The sequence below is a fragment of the Mirounga angustirostris genome, unplaced genomic scaffold, assembly GCF_029215605.1.
Source record: "Mirounga angustirostris isolate CCGP_5_RB_7025 unplaced genomic scaffold, mMirAng1.0.hap1 SCAF_7, whole genome shotgun sequence".
Taxonomy (NCBI): domain Eukaryota; kingdom Metazoa; phylum Chordata; class Mammalia; order Carnivora; family Phocidae; genus Mirounga; species Mirounga angustirostris.
In genome coordinates this window covers 123,424,910-123,443,824 of record NW_026991715.1, presented here as the reverse complement: position 1 = coordinate 123,443,824, position 18,915 = coordinate 123,424,910, and the positions used below count along the sequence as shown (strand labels likewise).

General features: G+C 41.5%; 1 protein-coding gene across 9 annotated transcripts in view; it reads right to left on the bottom strand.

The window, feature by feature from the left end:
* Nucleotides 1–9,186: 9,186 nt before the first annotated feature.
* DAB2 (DAB adaptor protein 2) overlaps nucleotides 9,187–18,915 on the bottom strand; it is a 49,412-nt gene continuing 39,683 nt past the window's right edge. For 5 of the 9 annotated variants that reach the window (XM_064596763.1, XM_064596762.1, XM_064596764.1 and 2 more), the window contains 3 exons: nucleotides 13,926–14,555; nucleotides 13,268–13,377; nucleotides 9,187–10,981 (listed from right to left, as the gene is read on the bottom strand). In XM_064596763.1, coding sequence (XP_064452833.1) covers nucleotides 10,916–10,981; nucleotides 13,268–13,377; nucleotides 13,926–14,555 — 806 coding nt within the window. In that variant the 3' untranslated portion in view covers nucleotides 9,187–10,915. Of the gene's footprint in view, nucleotides 10,982–12,583; nucleotides 12,652–13,267; nucleotides 13,378–13,925; nucleotides 14,556–18,915 lie in introns of all 9 variants that reach the window. The other 4 variants (XM_045861899.2, XM_054504349.2, XM_054504348.2 and 1 more) reach the window with 3 other exon arrangements.

Sequence of the window (18,915 nt, the reverse complement as noted above, 5' to 3'; positions counted from 1 at the left end):
TTTAAATGAAGTTTATACTTCAGTTATATCTAGGGGAAGTGAAGCATGCTAGACTAGAGAAGTGAAAAGAATAACATTTTTATTTAATATGTAATGGCTTTCAAAGAAAAGAAAGGATAAACATTTATCAAACTTTTATAATGTGTCAAGCTAATAGACATATATTGTAGCTAATATATACATATATATATATACATATACACACTTATATATATAAAGTCTCATTTAATCCTCAAAATAATCCATTGTACAGTTGAGGAAACGGAAGTGCCCTGAGATTACATCATTTGCCCAGCATCACCCATCTGCAGTTGCTCAGAAACTGGCATTTGAACTTGGTGTGCCTGCCTCCACGTCTCCGGCTCTTCCCACCACGCATCAGGTCTGTTGCTGTTATTGTTTTAATTATGTCACGTTAAACAACATGAAACTATAAAGTTTCTCACTAAACCCCCCCAACTCCGTAAAAGGTAGGCTTCTAGTTTAGCTTTACAGATGAGGTGCAGAGAAATACAGCCAAGACTATGCGGACAAAGCGGCAGAAGTGGGATTTGAACAAACATGTCTTCAAATTCTGATGCCACAGTTTTCCACTCTGCTGAGGGCTCTCAAAGTTTTCTCCGCTCAGGAGCCTTAAAAAAAATTGTTTTTTTTAAATTTCCCTTTGGTTTCAATTTGCTTGGGAACTTTGTGGCTCTAAATTATATTTATTGCACAGTAATAATAGTTTCTCCCGTTTTTAAGGCAGAGCCACGCACATGTGTACATTAGAATGTGCGACCATCAGGCAGAAACACTTATTTTTACTGAAGTGATGTAAATGTGTTGGGCATAATTTCCATCTGGATCTCTTAAAGTGATGCAAGCAGTTTTCTGGAAGTTTATTATTAGAAATTTCATGGACTCCCTCAGTGTCCAGGGATCCCACGTAGGAGCTGCCATCTCATTCTGTATCTGTTTCTGACTGAATCCGGAAAGATCCACGGATCGTACACCACTACACTGAAATTGTAGTCTTTCACTTAAAACACAGCCACCCACCCGCTGGAGGGAATTAGAATTGTCAAATGGCAGCCCCTGGGTTTGGGGTGTGTCCTGCTTGCTGCTATATTCTCAACGTCTAGGATGGTGCCCACCACTATTAGGCCTCAACAGAGAGTGGGAATTATGCATTAATAGATGAATAAAGAAATATAGATGAGGAAAATGCTGTCCAGGAAGGGGAGGTGACACTCCCAAGGTCACACAGTCAGGGGTGGGGCAGCATCAGATTCTAGCTCTCTTCACTGTGGCTTCCATGCCGTTTTCATTACAACACTTTCAAACAAGCTCTTTTATAAAGAAAGAGGAACAGTTTCTCTACGGAGTGGTTCTGGGGCTGCGTGTGAAGTTCAACGGGAGTGATGTAAGTCTGGCGATCCCTTTACAGTAATAAGAATTCCTGTGGCTCAGATCTGTTTACAGTCACGTGGAAGTATTTAGGGCCCCCTTGATTGCATTACAGCACTTCGTTTAAGGAAAGACTCAAGACAATCCCTTGTTCTTTTGAAGTTGACAAGAGCTGGCTATGCCCCTTCTGTTTACCGACACTGTTGACTGTCTGCATTCACCCAAGACTTTAAGACACTGTCTTCTCTCTCTCTCCCCACACTAACTCCAGCCTTTCCTTTACTGATTTCAGTGTTCTCTGAAGTACCACCCCACCTCACTCTTTCTTGATTCCATCAGTTCTATGAATATTTATCTTAATTCCATCTAGCCCACTGTCCTAGTGTCATTCTAACACATGTAATGGCTTCATCTTTGCAAATGTCAATATCCTACTGTCTGATCACGATTTCCAAGTCTTCGGGTTACCTCATCCTCTTACTCTCAATATCCCCTTTCTTTGCTTTATTGAACATCCAACTCCTTGATCTCTCCACTTTGGGTTTCTCTTATTGCACTTGCCTTTGTTAGCCACACTTTTTTTGCAGTCTGTATCAACTTTCTTCCCTTACTACATGGTTATGCTCAACCTATTGCAGTTTGCCCTTGGCCTTCATTACTCCACGGAAGACCTCCTTATTGCTAAATTGGTGGACACTTCTTGGCCCTGATCTTTGTCCCATAGGGGCATCTACCTGGACTGTCCATTCTTATGCTTTAAAGCTCTCTGTTCCTTTGACTTTTGTGGTACAACATTTCCTCATCTTCTGCTTCTCTTTTGCCAGCTCCTCTCCCTTGTCTATCATACAATGCTGATATTCCTCAGGGGTCTGTCCTCTACCCTCTCCACTTCTCAGTCTATCCCTTCTTTTCTTATCCACTCTTAAGATTAAGCCTACTCTTCAGAACCAGAAGTCTCAAAAGAGTGGTTGGTTGAAGTTCCCTTACCAGAATCTTCTGGGTTCTTGTTTTAGAAGTATAGATATCTAGAAGTGAAACTTTCTGAAAAATGCAAACTTATGCTGTTACTTTCCAGCTTAATAATCTTCAAGTACTTCTAAGAAATCTCAAGGTGGACTTTGATTTCCCTATGGTAATTTGAACTTGCTCTGTCTAAAATCATGCACATAATTCTTGCCCTGTCCTTGTCAAGGAAGCTCTTCTTATATTCTTTATTTTCATTAATGAGTCACCATTAACTGTCTTTCTGGTTTCTATATCTGGAAGTCATCTTTCTTTTTATTGCATTAATATTTTGACAGTATGCATAGTGGTAAGTGGGCTCATAATGGGTACTTCATAGTTATTCCATAGTTATTTCAGAGTTACAGGATCACTGGTAGATTTCCCTTGGCTCAGGTATGTTTGGTTTCTGGAACTTGGAACTTTGACAAAAAGAAACTAGTATTCGAGGACACAACTATATACAGATTTATCAATTGACAACGTGTAAACACAACTAAATATAATAGGGGATGATGCTTGGCAAATCCTAAATTCTTTTTAATTTTCTCTTTTAAAATTGTTTTTTTGACTCTGCAGCCTCAAGGCTGAACTGTGAGGCTTACTGACCAGGGAAGGAGATGGTGGAATAAAGCAGCGATTGGTCACCCATGAATCTCAAAGTAGTGGGGTAGCATGGCTTGTGATGTAAGTAATGTGAGAAGACTGCCTCTTCTGCTGGAGCAGAGCAGTTGTGAGAGGGACAGGGTGGTGGTGGTGGGGGCGGGGGGGGCGGGGGAGGCCTGGAGATGAGTGTTTGCAGTAGTCTTTCAGGCCACACTTTGGAATGAGGCCAGCATGGTAAGTAGGTTGAGGTCAGAGACAGATGTTTCTTGCCATCTGGAACTCTGGGAGAGCAACTTCCAGACTTCCCCAGTATGGGGGAAGCCAAACCAGAACAAAAGTGGTTGTGGTGTGTGGTTGGACAGAGGAGGGACTGAATTTGGCCTCATAGATTTCTTTGGCTGTTGTGGGCCACAGAGGATACCAAGAAGTTCCCAGGCCCTGAGGAGGGATAGAGAGGGTAGCTGGCAAACTTGCTGTCCATCAAGAACAATGTGGCCCTAGAGTTGAGGGCAGAGATGCAAAGGCCCAGTTAGTGAGGGCCAAGGTGGGGGCCCAGGCTTCAGGCAGAATCACCAGGCCTTGTAGGTCCCTCAGCTGCATGAAGAGGACCAGACTCCCCATTCTTTAGCCAAGAGTATTAGCTATAGAACTCACAAGGTAGTAGCCAAGTAGAATGAGGTATATGCTGTAGACACTGGAAGAATCAGAGGACAGTACAAGGACTTGTCTTAGGATCTAAGCCCCTTCTCAACCTTCCTCTTCCCCCATCAAACCAGCCATCATCATGGAGAAGAGCAGGAAAAGGGGAAGAAATGTGAACCACTACGCACATAGCCGAGAAAGAGAGTACCCTTAGAGGGAGTGACCATGGCTGGGTCAGGGTGGCAGGACCTGAATAAATGTTGTCATTCATATCCAGCAGAGTGGAAACCTGTGAGGAAGAGCACATTGGGGAAGGAAAGAAAGAAAGAAAGAAAGAAAGAAAGAAAGAAAGAAAGAAAGAAAGAAAGAAAGAGAGAGAGAGAGAGAGAGAAAGAAAGAAAGAAAGAAAGAAAGAAAGAAAGAAAGAAAGAAAGAAAGAAAGAAAGAAAGGGAGAGGGGGAGGGAGGGAGAGGGAGGGTGAGAGAGAGAGAAAGGGAGGAAGGAAGGAAGAAAGGGAGAAAACATAACGTGGATACATTTTTCTCTCTCCACCCCAATGTAATGAAAGCAAATTTTTGACCCAGTTTAAGAAAAAAATTTTTTTTTTCTTCTCCAGACATGTTTTGCTAATCCTTCTTCTCTAGGGGAAGGGCCAGTCAGTAATTACAGATGATTTCAGTCAGGAACTTAATCCTATTTCTGGTCTGGCATCATCTCCTCCATTTTTCCCTCTTTACTGATCTGTGCTTTTCTCTGCCATGGGGCTGTGTGTGTATTGTTGATGGGCTGCAAGGCATCTCTCTGCCCCGTGTTCACTTGTTCAGTTTCCAGTCTCTACAGTGCAAGGGTTTGTGTTCGTCAAATTAGAAGAAGAAAGTCATCACCACTAATAGATTTTGTTAAAACCTGAAGAACTGAGAAGGAGAGAATGAAAAAGCACTGTGTAAAATAAACTGTGTCGTGAGTACATAATTTTGATTCAGTTCATTAAGAGCATGATACCATTGGGTGTTGCATTTTATGAAACAGATACACAAGAGTATTACTGTTATAAAATCGGGCTCCTCATTGACTGGGGAATATCCACCTAGCCTGCCGGTGAGCAGATATGGGATGATTTGTTATTTATAATGTAGAAGATTTTGGGGAACATTACTCACAACCCATCTTTCATTATGAGCAGCCCGTGGCTTATGTTAAGTATGCTGATTCAAAATACCTGAATTAGAATGAGCCGTGTCAGGTTAGATCAATGTATTGCATTTATAGCAACTGGATAATTCAAATTCTTAAGTGACACTTAATTCATTCTGAAAATGTGCCCTGAAAAGCCCAAAGGGGGATCAACGTGCCTAATTAAACATAAGCATAAGCATGTCATGATAGGCATATTGGTTATAGGAAGTAGAAGAGGAGAACAGTACTATGAAGAGAAGACAATCTTGGTGGGTGGAAGATAGGCCAGCATAAAGGCACTGGGGCCGGTTTTTGGAAGCAGTGGAATGCTGAAGTGGTGAATTTGAGGCTAACTGCAAGGACACCGGACACGTCAGCCACTTACTAGCTCCGACTTTGGGAAGTTCCTCAGTGTCCTCCTCTATAAAATGGTGGTGCTGGTAGCAGCCCACCTCGTAGAACTGACATGGAAATTAAATTGTTTATTGTAACACACTCAGAATAGTGTCTGTGGTTGGCAAATCCTGGGTAGGTGTTTGCTAATATTATTCAGTGACTTCTGTGGACCATCCCTGAATCCAGTCTGGCTTTCCAGATTTGGCAATTGTGCTTGCAGTGAAGTGAAATGAAGAATTTCGAAGCACATCAGCAAGTAAGAGCTCAGGAGTTCTATAGTCCTCCCTCCTCTATCCTTCCAACTGAGATGGTGCATCACTTTGAGGTCAAATTACGTTATGACAACATTAAAGCCTCCTGGGCGGAGCTTTTAGTTAACCCACCACCCCCTTCTAACTTTTATAGTCCTCATGATACTAACACACAGAAACTAGTCCTCTGCATTCTTGAGCTTACACCTTCTAGTTGAGGTACCTTGACTTTGGCTTTGCTGACTATGCTTCCCATGTGTGGGCTTCTCTTCTGCCCTGAGGGTCCTATGTCATCAAAGACTGCTGTGCTTTGCACTTGGAGGCAGGCCAACTTAGGGTTAAACTATCACCCAGGCATTTGGGAAATATATTGGCTTATCCATCGCCTGTTTCCAAGGCCCTCTTGCCAAGGCAGGCTTCTAGGGCATGCGACCTGTGAGTTGGACAGGGCTCAAGCCCTCGGAAAGGCCCCACGATTGGTTTCATGCTCTATTAGTACCACCTTGAAATTCTTAATTTTGTGTTTGGATTTTGTTTTGAAAGCAAGTTTGATTGGAAAATGGAACACGCACATGAGCAGAGGAAATGTACACTGTGTCCCTTCCTCCATGCTACCTACCACATTTGCACAGAATGCATATGTTGCCCCATGAACGTGGAATTCAGGTGGACCCATGATGTGTGGGAGTTCAATGAGTCAAAGCAAAAGTGAGTATACGGTTGATGTATTATGCCTAGCACTGTGTAAGTGACAGCCCTGAGAGGTCACACTCCATTTGAACCAGAGCTGACTTCTAGTACAAGAAGAAACACAAATGACCAAGAAACACTATCAGATCTTTCTTACTAGTGTATTACTTCTCTGCATTAGCCATCTACTTATGCTGAAAATAATAATATAAAAGGAAACAAAAATATAGAGCCACCCATATTTCTTCTTTCCACCATTTTTCTGTACTCATCAGTGAACTAAAGGTAGAATGTACTGGTAGAATATTCATGTATCAAGAAGTGAATTAAAAACAGTTGAGTTAGTTTTGTACTGTGTTTCTACTGTTCTTGTAGGAATGAAATACATATGTTAAATATATATGCATGTATGAGTTACGAAATACAAGTTGTATAATTTCAGTGATTCCACTTACCAGCCAAAGATTAGCAATAAAATTCACACGAAAACTTTAAAATTTCATTTCTTTTTTACTTAGAACAACATTAAATAGCAAATAAAATATGTCATAATAAGAAAAAGTTTGCAGAAGAAAGGATATGTTCGCACATCAATGTCTTTAATGGCACTTTACCCCCTGGTTTATGAATAATGGATCCTCTATTTTTATTTTGCCCTAGGCCCCAGAAATTATTTAGCCAACCATGTCTCTTCCTTAACTACTTTCACTATAGAGGTTGACAAAGCTAAAAGCTTGATTTCCCGTCCTCTTTTGCACTGAGCAGTGGCCATGTGACCAAATTCTGGCCAATGAGACATAGTGAAGTAATTGGGAAGCCTTGGAGAAAACTGAAATGCCTAGTGCAAGGAGAAGGCCTTGATTGAGCTGCTCTTTCCTATGCTGCCCTCCTTGAACACGATCATCATATTTGGGGCTGTGCAGCCATCTTGTGACCATTAGGCAATAAACATGAGAATAGGGCACCAAAGGGCTACAAAAGTTGGGGTGAAAAGCTAAAATAGAGTCTTTGTCCTTGAGGGCCTCGTTGAGCTACTCAGCCAATACCAGCAGCCATCAATCTGGACTTTTTATGTGAGAAAAATAACCCGCTACTATTTTTAAACACTGTGAGCCTTTCCATTGATGTAATCCATTCATTACCAGTGGACATGTGGGCTATAACGTGCCAGCCTGTTCCCAGGGTTTTTCATCAAAAAAAGGACAATTCCTCCTGCTTCTAGCTCTGTCATTTCCATCATCAATCTCTAGGCCAGTCTCTCAGGCTAGTGAGGAAGGTGGGGAGGCAAACATCATATCAGCTTTCCATTCCCCTCCCCTCCCTCTCCATTAGCTCCTGTGTTCCAACACTCCTCTTAGTGGCCCCCACACAAAAGGCTCTGTGATGATCAATCAGTGTTGGTAGGCATCTGGTAGAAGTAGCTTCAGACACACCCCAGAACCATCCACAGCTCAGCCTCAGCCCAGTCAGGTCATCATGTACCTTTTATAATGGCAATAATTTCACTTTCTTACAATTAAGGTAAAATAATAGTGATTGAAGTTAACCAAATGAAAAGAGAATGGACAGAAAACTCCATAAGTAACATCAGAAGAAAACTTAGTCATGGAGACTTTCAGAGTCAGGTGTTTTTCCTTCTTTTATAACCACCTCAATTTTGGTCAAGACAGAAACCCAGTTTCTTTGCCACCGAGTAGCCCACACTGTCATCTCCTAGGAGCCTGGCACTCACATGATTTCAACACACAATAGAGGTTTAGTAATTAAGTACATAATTCCAGAAAAGCAAGGGAAAACAAGGGGCTCAGGCCCTCATTAGGTGAGATGACACATGGCTGGCCCTCGGCCATTAGCCTGGCTGTAATTAGGGCATGTTAACAAGGCTGCTGTTACCCAGCCTTGTATGTGTCTAAGTTTGACATATCAATTTAGAACTGGGTCTTAGTTATTTTTAATAGAAGAAAGTTAGTTAAAACAACATTTTCCAGCAAGAATTAGATGTTTTACTATTTAGCAATTTCCTCCACTGGTAATAGCTTAAATATTTACCAGGGACTTTTAGGGAGCTCCTGTCTTTTACTAGAAGACTTTGTATTGAACTTATTCCGGGAACATGGGTCAGAGTCCTCACTCATCAGTTTATTGCAGGGTCAACCAAACTTCTGAGTTAGCTCCATCCTCTGTTCTTTCCCCTCCCTGCTTTCAGCACAGGAAAGACACAGGATTTGCTGTGTTTGGCTCTCTCTAGACACCATGGTTAACATTTTGGTGGAGGAGTTTGAAATCACGGGCTGAAAGGATATCCCTACTGCAATGCAGTTTTACAATAAAATACCACAGAAATCACTGAAGAGTTGGAGGGATTTTAAAGCATGATGCCATTGTCAGATGAGATGGAACAGTGACAGATCCCACCCCACAGGATTATAGTATCTATAGAATGAAGTTATGTTGTGTAAATGGGAAAGCGCTTCATAGATGCAAGATTATCTTGAGAAAATCAATAACTTCTCCCTTTGTATTGCCTTTATGTGAGGAATTTGGGGGGCATGCTGGCTCTTCAAGTTCAACTTTTAGCTTAGATCTATTTGATGCCCAAAAGAAACCCGCCTGCAGGTATAATAGGGTTACCATAAAAGCTGAACTTCCAACATACGGGTGTGACTAGTATTCTTACTAAATAGACTTATAAAGAAGAGGTCTGCTTCTACTTTGCAGAGACACTTCTGGAAGCACCTCTCCCTGCTTGGCCAACAGTAGTTCCTACTGCACTGAAATGAATGTCCTCCCCTTGTACATATGAGCAAGGGTTAACCTCTGGCAAGATCTTACAGATTAAGCCACATGGAAACAGCATACAGGCTCAGTGGGTCAGACACACTTCAGAGCATCTGGATAAGCCAGATAATTTGTGACAATCCAGAATGTACTAATATTTGCTCACCTTGGACTGATATATTTTATACCTTGACTGTGACACATAATCTCAAAGTGGGGGCCAACTATAAGAATAAACTGATGCTAACACATGAGATTCTGCCATTCCAGTTTATTGAAATGAGTAAATTTATAGCTTTATTTGCATACAGAAAAGTGCACAAGAAAATAAGTATGTACAAAACAGTTGTGTGGCTGATCATCCTTTTCAAAATTTGTCTACTTTCAAAATTTCAACTATCTAGAAATAATTGCCTCCAGTTGAGCACATTCAGGTATTGGGACATATAAAATACTATTTTTAAGTCTGTGTTTATAATGACTGAGTAGGAAGCCAGATGGAAAATCATGCCATACATGATCAGCTATTACCATTAAACATAAAACCACAAGACTTTAGCTCGGACTACGTGGGACTAATCAATAAAGGTTCGTGAGGCCACCATCTTGTTTTGATCCTGAGCAGTCATCCTCCTCTTCTACCTAAAGGTAACCTTGTATGGTTGATTAACACCCACAAGAACCTGAGCACTAAGGGTCAAGAGACAACATTTAAAAACCCAACATAAACATAACAAAATGAAACTCATTTTGGCAAGAACAAATCCTTCAGAACTGTGCTAACAATATGACTGGAAATGAACTGGGAGAGTTTCCAAGGTTATGAGGAGGAAAAAACTGCAGACATTAGATTTTTCAATGGTAACACCAAATACTTGTTCTACAGCTTCTCTCCTCCCACCCCCTCACCATTTATCTTCCAACTAACTATGAGATTGTAGCTTCAAGCAAGTTTTCCAGTTACTTGATAAAGGTCTAGTATGACCCCATATAAGCACCTAATATATTTGGCACAATCACATTGAACTTTCTGATGTGTTGGCTCTTCAGAATACAGTCCTTCATTGCTGAGTTGAGTTCAGTTTTTCTTCAGTTTTTCTTTCATCTTCTTCAACATGAACTGCTCTTCTGGAACTTCAGCTCAAGAGGATGGCCTCCTATTCCACAGAAAGGATAAAGGTTGTGTCCATTTGCGATTCGTTACGGGATTTAGCGATTACTGAGAAGGCAGAGATGTTTCAGATCCATGAATCCTTAGATTTTTTTTTTTTTGCCCCATAAAACTCTGTTGCTTGTGGAAGGGAAGTAATGTTATATGAACCTGGGAGCAAAACTGACTGAAAAAAAGAATCAGAGGGAAGAGGAGAGGAGAGACAAATAATGTTTTCCCCTCATTTGCACTATCTAGCAAGAGATTGGAAAAACAACAACAACAACAATCTTGCCCTTGAGAGAAAATAATCTTCAGAAAGAGAACTTATATTTTTAAAAAGGTCCTTAAGTGTATCAGATTCCCAGTTGTCTAGGGAGAAGTTGGACTTGCTTCAATTTTACTTTAAAAATTCTCTATAAATGTTGATATGAAGCAAGATTTAAGAAGGTGCCTTGTTATACTATAACCTTTAGGTTTTGTGCTATAAAATAGAAGCCCCAACAACTCTGAACAGTAAGGATTTTAAAATTTATTCAAAACAGTGTCATCTGAGGAGTTGTGGTGGCTGCATCTCTCAACCAGAGGGTCCATGGTAGTGTTCTAGAAGGTTCTAGAACACACTAGGCAATGGTTCAAGTAGGGAAACTACTTTATTTACATTTAAGCTAGAGAATTTAGATTCTTAATTTATTTAAAGCCATAAATTCAGTTTAGCTTTAATCTAAACAGAAAAGTGAAAGGCATTTTACAAGTGGAAGAGGCAGCAAGCAATAAGGTAACAGATAGTATGTCAAAGCTGGAATGAGAGCAGAGGTCAGGACGTGTCTGGCTATTAACTTTGTCCTTGACAACTAAGGCCAACCTTTTTGTTCCTCTGGATAGTCAGCATATCAAGTTCCTAGAGAAGTGTAGAGAAAAAAACAAAACAAAACCCATGGTTAGAATTTTGGGGTTAAATATCAGTGTATTAAATATCAAGTCATCATTTAAAACCTCAATAATAGTATCTCCTAGGGCTGATGTGAGAGGCCTAAATAAGATAAGTACAGAACCTGAAATAAAGTGATTAACACAAATGTTCAATGTTAGCTATTTTCTCTCATGATCATGCTCCCCCACCTCCAACCCCAATCTGTAAGTTTAGCAAGTTCACCAAAATAATCCTACCTTCATGACCTAAGAAAGAAAGGGCCTCCAAGGAGACCTCTTGTCAATTCAGTTGAGTGCAAACAATCCTCCAAGACTCTGGATGCAGTTTATTCCTTTCTATTTGTCCATGTTTGCCTCCCTTGGAGACAAGGGCGAGTATGAGTCTCTATTAAGACTCCTAGCCCTTCAATATATTACACTGCTCTATCAGCGTTAGAAATCACCAGGCTGCTTGTAACCTGGAGCTTTTCCTCAGCACCAGAGGGGGACTTCTTAGGGCTAGAGTCGGGCCCGAGAACTTGCCTTTTCAATAATCTCAGCCTGTTCTCTGAAGCAGACTTTACAGAAAAGCACTTTAAGAAACACTGTAATTCTAGAAGTCAAGTGAGGGACAACAGTCCAAATTGCAAATAAAGTCACTCTTACTGTTCATGTCAGACTTAAGATATTAATCTATTTAAAATAATTAAATTCTAGGTGGGTCAAGACAGAGTTTAGTAGGAGTCCCACCTGGATGGGGCAAGACTGAAAATAATGGGTTTGGTTCCTTTCATTCTTTTTATTGTTCTCCCCTACCAGCTATGCCCTTCCTCCTCTAAAATGCAGCCAAGGCTTCTGTCTTCCACTAATTTCAATCTTCTGAAATCAGACAAAGTTGCTTCTACTCACTGTTGAAAAAGAAAGGGTCCCGCTAAGCCCTCCCAGGGTCTCAGTCTAAGGCAGTTACACCTAACAACCTACCTAGGATAAAATACACTAGTGAGATCAACCTGCTGCCTCATCTGCCCATGTTTTGCTTTTGAAGGGGATATGGGCAGCTATCAGCACTTTTGGATTTGATACCCTCAGACTATTTTAGACTAACTTTGAGACCACTCACAGAGAAATAAATTGATTTGGGAGGCAGCATCTGTTCAGCTTATCTGTTCTATAGCTTCAAAAGGTCCTCAGTTTTCGAACCTTCTATAGGAAACCAAGTAACTACTAGGATGCTTTGCAGTCAACTTCAGTATGAAGGTAAAAAAACAAAACAAAACAACTAGAAACCTATTGTGTGTTATATAAGTTTTATTGTTATGCAAAAATGTTATTTTGAAATATCAAAACCATAGGCTATGATAGAAATCCATATCCTCATGGGTATATTACTATTTTGTAGCGTGTATAAGACTTCTATTCTTAAATGCTCATCTGAGTCATTACTGAATTAGTTAAGCATAGATTTCCATGTCTATTACTTCTAAGTTACAGAGATTTAACCTTATACCAATTCTAAAATTAAAATTTCACCCTCACCCCCTGTGTCATGCTTTTCTTACCAAACCTAAGCTTAATAGGATCTTCTACTTACAGAAGTTAGGCAAAAGGATTTCCAAAAGGATCCCTATATACATCAGAAGATGTGGGTTGAGAAGCCATCTATGAAGATAAAACCATCCAGTCAATACGTATAATTACAGTTATGAAGAAAAAAAAATTCCATAATTAAGACTTCTCAAATTCCTTTAAAAATCACTTAGGTCACAGACAAATCAGATATTATATGGGCCTACAATGATTTGTGTTTGCCTGCTTATAATTTGTGATGCATATTTATTATTTACATCAAAATCAGGGCTCACATGAATAAGGTTTGCCTCTCCAAAATGAAAGGTACTGTTTTTATGAGCTAAACGATCGAAGGCAGGAAATCAGGAAACTAAATCCTTGAAAGATTTTTAAAGGTACTATTATTTTGGCTCAATTTTCTCCCAAAACACTTTTGTGAGCCAGGCAAAGTGAGATACAAAAGACTTTTCCTAGATGATATTCATTTCTCAAGCTCAGGATAGTAGCCCCTGCAAAAATAATCTCTCCCCAGTCTGAGTTGATGTTTTCATTGTGATGGTTCTCAATGATAAATCTTATTTAAACATCCTTTAGCACCAAATGCCACACAGAGCTATACAAACAAGATTCATTCAAGACACGGGTCTTCAGCTAGCTCTATGTGGCATGTACTTTGGAGCAACAGCTTCTAGTAGTTGATACTTACAGAGGCTTGTGATGAACTGAAAGAATCTTTAGAGAAAGGGTTCTCAAATGCGTTGTCTGCAGATTTGGTAACTGGCAGGGAACCTTGTCTGGGAGCTGGCTTTGGTGGTTCTAGAAGGCAAAAAACACCAAGAAGTCAGCAGACAAATTTTTCCCAAATATAGGCAAAAGTCCCACGATCAAGCTTATCTCAGAAATTCAGTTCCATACTTTTGGAATTTACATCATGGAACAAGAATCACCACCAAATACTAGGACTCTCAGTTATTACTACAGGCAAATTCATCAGACGAGGAGGCTGTACATATATACCTGAAGTGGAAGACATTCAGAATTCCCTTACTAAGGCAGTGGAGTGTGGTTGAGGCTCTGTTACATAGCCTTCCACATGCCACAACCCACTGAATGTCAATAGCTCTTGGCAGCCCTTTTAGCAATTGTCACAAGAGGGCAGCATTGGGCCAGCCCTTAGAAACAGCTAAGGTAAATCGTTTGCTCCATAAGGTAACCAGTCAAGTTGTCTCCATAACCACCGCTTACCAAAGAGAGCAAGAGTTAGGCCATTGGTGGGTGGGAGAGGGTTCTTCTAAGGACTCTGTGGGCCCATACGACAGGGGAAATACTCGTCGGTATGGTAGACAGAGAAGTGGGTAGCTTACCATTGATCTTTTTCAACAGTTGATTAGCATCAAAGTCATCATGGTCTGCATTCTCCTGAGGAATGCCAACTTTGCTGTTGAAATAACTGGAGAAGGCACTTGAAGTCCCAGAGGAAGTCTGTTCTCCCTTCCTTGCAGGCACAGCAGGTGGTTGCCGCAGTTGGAAGTCCTTAAACATTTCTTTCACTTCTTTGACTTCTTTATCCCCAAGTGGGTCCAAGGCAGTGAAGGCATCACTGGAGATGTCCTTCAGAGGGCCAGTTCTGGGAGGTGGTTGAGGAGGAGCGACCAGAAGAGAGGAGAGCATAGAAGGGGACTGGGTAGACACAGAAGCTGGAAAAATAGTGCTCTGGAAAGGGTTCCCTAAAGGGCTTGTTGAGGACCAAGTATTGGGTGCCACAGATGCTGATGGGCCCCAAACAACAGGGGCTGGAGGGGAAGTTGAGACTGCAAAGGATGAAGGCTGGTTCCAACCTGGAACAGCTGGGCTTGTGGTAAAAACTACTGGCTGACGGAATCCTGAAGGCTGACTACTCATCATGGCTCCTGGGACCACTGAAGTGGACTGATTGAAGACTAAAGATGCTGGGTTCCATGGTCCTGCCTGAGCGGGGCTAACTGGTATACCACCTGAAGGAAGCAGGAGAAAGGACTTATCAGGACACAAGCTTGAAGAGGATTCTTGAGTTTCGAAAAGCACAACTCTCAGTGGTGGGGAAGGGGGAGGGGGAGGGTATTTACCAAGCATGGACGTGGCACACACCTTCCTTAAGCCTTAAGGCTGATATGGAAAAAAGGCCCAGAGAGATTAAATCACTCTAAAGATTAACTAGCTAATACAGAATAGCTGGCATTCAAATGTTGGTTGCATTTTGAAAGCCTTTCTTTCTACCACAGATTTTTAAACTTTTCTCATTAGAAGGCTAATACACTCCATAAGGACCTAGTCATGAAAAAAATGAGTGCTTACCACACTGATACATTTCAAACAGCTAGGACAGAGCCTGTTGATCGCATGAATGCATTTGTTGAGTGAATGCATTTACATAAACAAACCATACTGATTACGAAGTAGTTAATTAAGATAATCCATTGGGTACTCTGATTCACTGATTTGATCTTTTCAGTTGGCAGCTGGCTCCTGTCTGGTGTCTTATGGAAACCAGCTATTACGCATGTATATGAGGCCTCAGCATGCTTGCATCCCGAAGAAACCATTTCAGTTTCCTCGCTTTTAAATGCTGCCAAGGTTGACACAGCTATATAAGAGGATGATAAAATTTGGTTGATGCCAAGATAGTTTCAGACTTTTATACATGTGAATGGAGGAAAGCCTGGTTATCCTGGGAGAGCTTGTTTCAAATAAAAGTGCTTCCTGCCATGTGTCACTCACCAAACCTTGCCATGAGTCAGAGCACAATATTTAAAAGAGGAAGGGAGGGAGAGAAGACAGCATGAAGCAAACCCCGCCCCCCAAAACAAACAAACGGAACGAACAAAAACAACAAAACCTTCCGAGGTAGCTAACTGCCTGTGTCTGGGCATCTGATCTCTGTAGAGGAATGGCTCCATCACCTGTATCTTTGTCATGTTGATTAAGAATTGATGAAATTACTAAAATACATGTCTCTCCAGTGTTTTTCCCTCTCTTCTTGAGAAGCTCATTCCCTACATCTTGTTCTCATACATAGGACATTTTCTCTCCTGCCTCTTCCCAAATATATTAATGACCCCGTCAAACTGCCCCCACAAACAAAAAACCTAAATTCAGCCTCATATGTATTCATGAATGATGTTCTGCTCTCAAAATCTGCTTGCCTTGAGCTTTAGAATAAAAGCATTCTTTAGCTATGAAAGTTTTCTAGCTGAACTAAGAAAAGGCCTCCAAACTTCTAACTTGCGTTAGGAATGTTTTTGTTTCCAGTGTGAGAAATATTTTGAAAGTGATGTTCAGGGGCTGATGTAGCAAGATATTCTATCTTAAATTTTCTTAGTCTTGGAGATTGATGTTACTTGACTCAACTGTATCCTCATGAAGGCTAACCATCTAGCCATGAAGATGCATGGTGTGCCAGAGACAGTGGTAGGTTTCAGAAAAGGTCATCTTACTAAATTAACATGCTTGTTTTGGAGGTTAGGGAACTGGGTACAAGAATATTAATTATTAAAATTGGGAAGTTCACAGTCTGTGACAATAGAGACTAAAACTCAGGCATACCAGCTCCAAATCCAGTGCCCTATTCTCCTGTTCTGCCTCCTTGGCATCAAGGGATAGGACTATTTTTTTTAATGGAAATTAATTCACATACTTATTTTGTAGTTACAGAAATTAGACTTGATTTACACTAAAGAGCATACATACTCTTTTCACAACTAATGGGTTTGAGTGAAGTGATTGCAGCACTTTAAAACAAATTTATTTAAATTTTGTTAACCAAAGCCAAAGTCACTCACTGATAATTTATGCCAACTGGATGTGCAAATTGGGTAGAATCTTTTTTTTTTTTTAATTTTTTTTATTCTTATGTTAATCCCCTACATTACATCATTAGTTTTAGATGTAGTGTTCCATGATTCGTTGTTTGTGCATAACACCCAGTGCTCCATGCAGAATGTGCCCTCCTCAATACCCACCACCAGGCTAACCCATCCTCCCACCCCCCTCCCCTCTAGAACCCTCAGTTTGTTTTTCAGAGTGCAAATTGGGTAGAATCTTATCATTTTTCATGTTGGATGACTTGCCTTCCCTTAGGAAAATGTATGGCTTTAGTCATAGATGGTATTAGAGGGAGTGGTGGTAGTTAAAGAAAAAATATTCTATCTGCCAGGAATTAAAGGCTTTCTCAGTATATGCTTATGCCAGCCTTCATTCCCATCTGATGGATTTCATGCATTGCATTTCCAAGATAGTTCAGGCTCTGCTGGAGAAAGTGGAGGCAAGGGGTAAGGAAAAAGAAAGTGTGGGTGTAAGAAGTTAATTTTATCACCTTCTGATGCTAGATTAAAACACAGGGAAGCCAGTCGAAGCTGAAGGCTCAGCTTTCTACAATACCTCTCCCCACCCCCAGTTCTCCAGAAGAGACAGTCCCCCAGCTGGGTCTAGCGGAAGCCAGACCTACAACCTTCCATGGTTTGGCTGAGGATCCCTGCTAGTGGACAGGGACTATACTGTAGAGCTCAGTTTGAGTCCCATATCCAAACTTGGAAGGATCATCAGTATTCTGCAGTTGTATACCCCAAGGCCTCAACAGGGGCACCTAGCCAAAAAGCTTCACTTCGTCTGAATAAATTAACAGTTATAGGGTCCAGCTGTATTTTCGAGCTGACTTGTTAAATATTGGCTGTAAAAATTCTTTGGGGCAATGATATTAGACTGTCAAGCTCTGGGATGTGATCTAGTCACAAGCAGTGCATGCAAGCTCTCAAGCCTTCTGCAAGGAAAAGCACCCACCAGCTCCACTTAAGGGGGCAGGAAAAGGAGCGATGCACCAAAGGGGAAGCCCGCCAGGGACACGAAGTGTTCAGGGAGAGTCTTGGCGGTGTAAATGCAAGCAGAGACCTGGAACAAGTTGGCTTCCCACACCCACATTGATTTCAGCCACTCAGCGGTTGGGTGACAAGCCCCTCTTGCCACCATACTCCAGATATGATTAAACAGATTTAATATGCCAAAATGAAAATGCTTTCCTTTGGAGGAAAGCATCGGGGGAAACAAAAAATAGGGTCCTGATGACTGACTCCACAGGAGGCAGAGAAAACCAAGAGCCCTGGTCAAACTTTACAAAACGGGGAAGAGAGTCCCTCTTCATCCATAACTCCCCCCAACTGCCTCCCAAGACAGAGTCTGTTGGGAACTTGTAGAGGTACCAAGAAGCAGAAAAATAAAGAGAGTCCCCAGCAGGACAGCAAAGACTTTTGTCGGGGTTGCTGAAGACTGTCCCGTGGAGGCAGAAAGGAACTGGAGGCTGTGGGCAAACAATAACAGGGCTAGTCCTCAGCCAAGTGGCCTTCCGCAGTGTCCTGCTAGAGAGAGGCTCGGTGGCTCATGTGAGCTCGACACATTTATGAATGAGCACTGGCACATCCTGGGCATCTGGTAAAATCCCATCTCTTCCCTTTTCTCTGTGTTCTTTTCGACTTCAGGTTTCTAGCATTTGTTTTCTAACTCTATTAAGACACTCAGATACCCAAAATATTGGCAGGGAGCAGCTAAGGCTTAAGTATTCAGAGACCGATCGGGATATATGCCTGTCTCATACCCATCATATGCCTAGGAACAGAGCTGGGCTGAGAACCTAAGACTTGCATTGTATGACTTACACTTGCTTTGGACTTAACTTATATCCCTCTCGGGGATAGGACAGGATACCCTATCCAAGAAGCAAATCAGTTTACTAGGAGATAGGGCTTCGTCTAGTAATGGCACATTACGTGGCAGGCGTGCATGTCATCAGTTTTTCCAATACAGATGATAGACAAGACTCTCTCAGCTCTACCTCATTTCTCCAATGAATCTAGTCTGAGCATCAGAATCCCTTACAGTTGTCTTCCGTAAGCCATTGCCAGTTGGCTTGGGTAAGCGCAATATTGAAAATGGTTTTCTTTGGTGTCTGGGTGGCTCAGTTGGTTAAGCGACTGCCTTCGGCTCAGGTCGTGATCCTGGAGTCCCAGGATAGAGGCCCACATCGGGCTCCCTGCTGAGCAGGGAGTCTGCTTTTCCCTCTGACCCTCCCCTTCTCATGCTCTCTCTCTCTCTCTCTCAAATAAATAAATAAAATCTTTTTAAAAAATTGAAAAAAAAAAAAGAAAACGGTTTTCTTTCCACATGCCAACTTCAGGAGCCAAATTTCAGTTGCAAGTCAAGAGTACCAAATGAGGGTGGGGGTCTATGGAAGTAAAAGTGGGAGAAAGGTTCCCTGGGATGCTCAGATCTTATGTCCCTGGAACCTCTATGGATATGAAGTGCCTTCCTCCTGTGCATTATAATCTT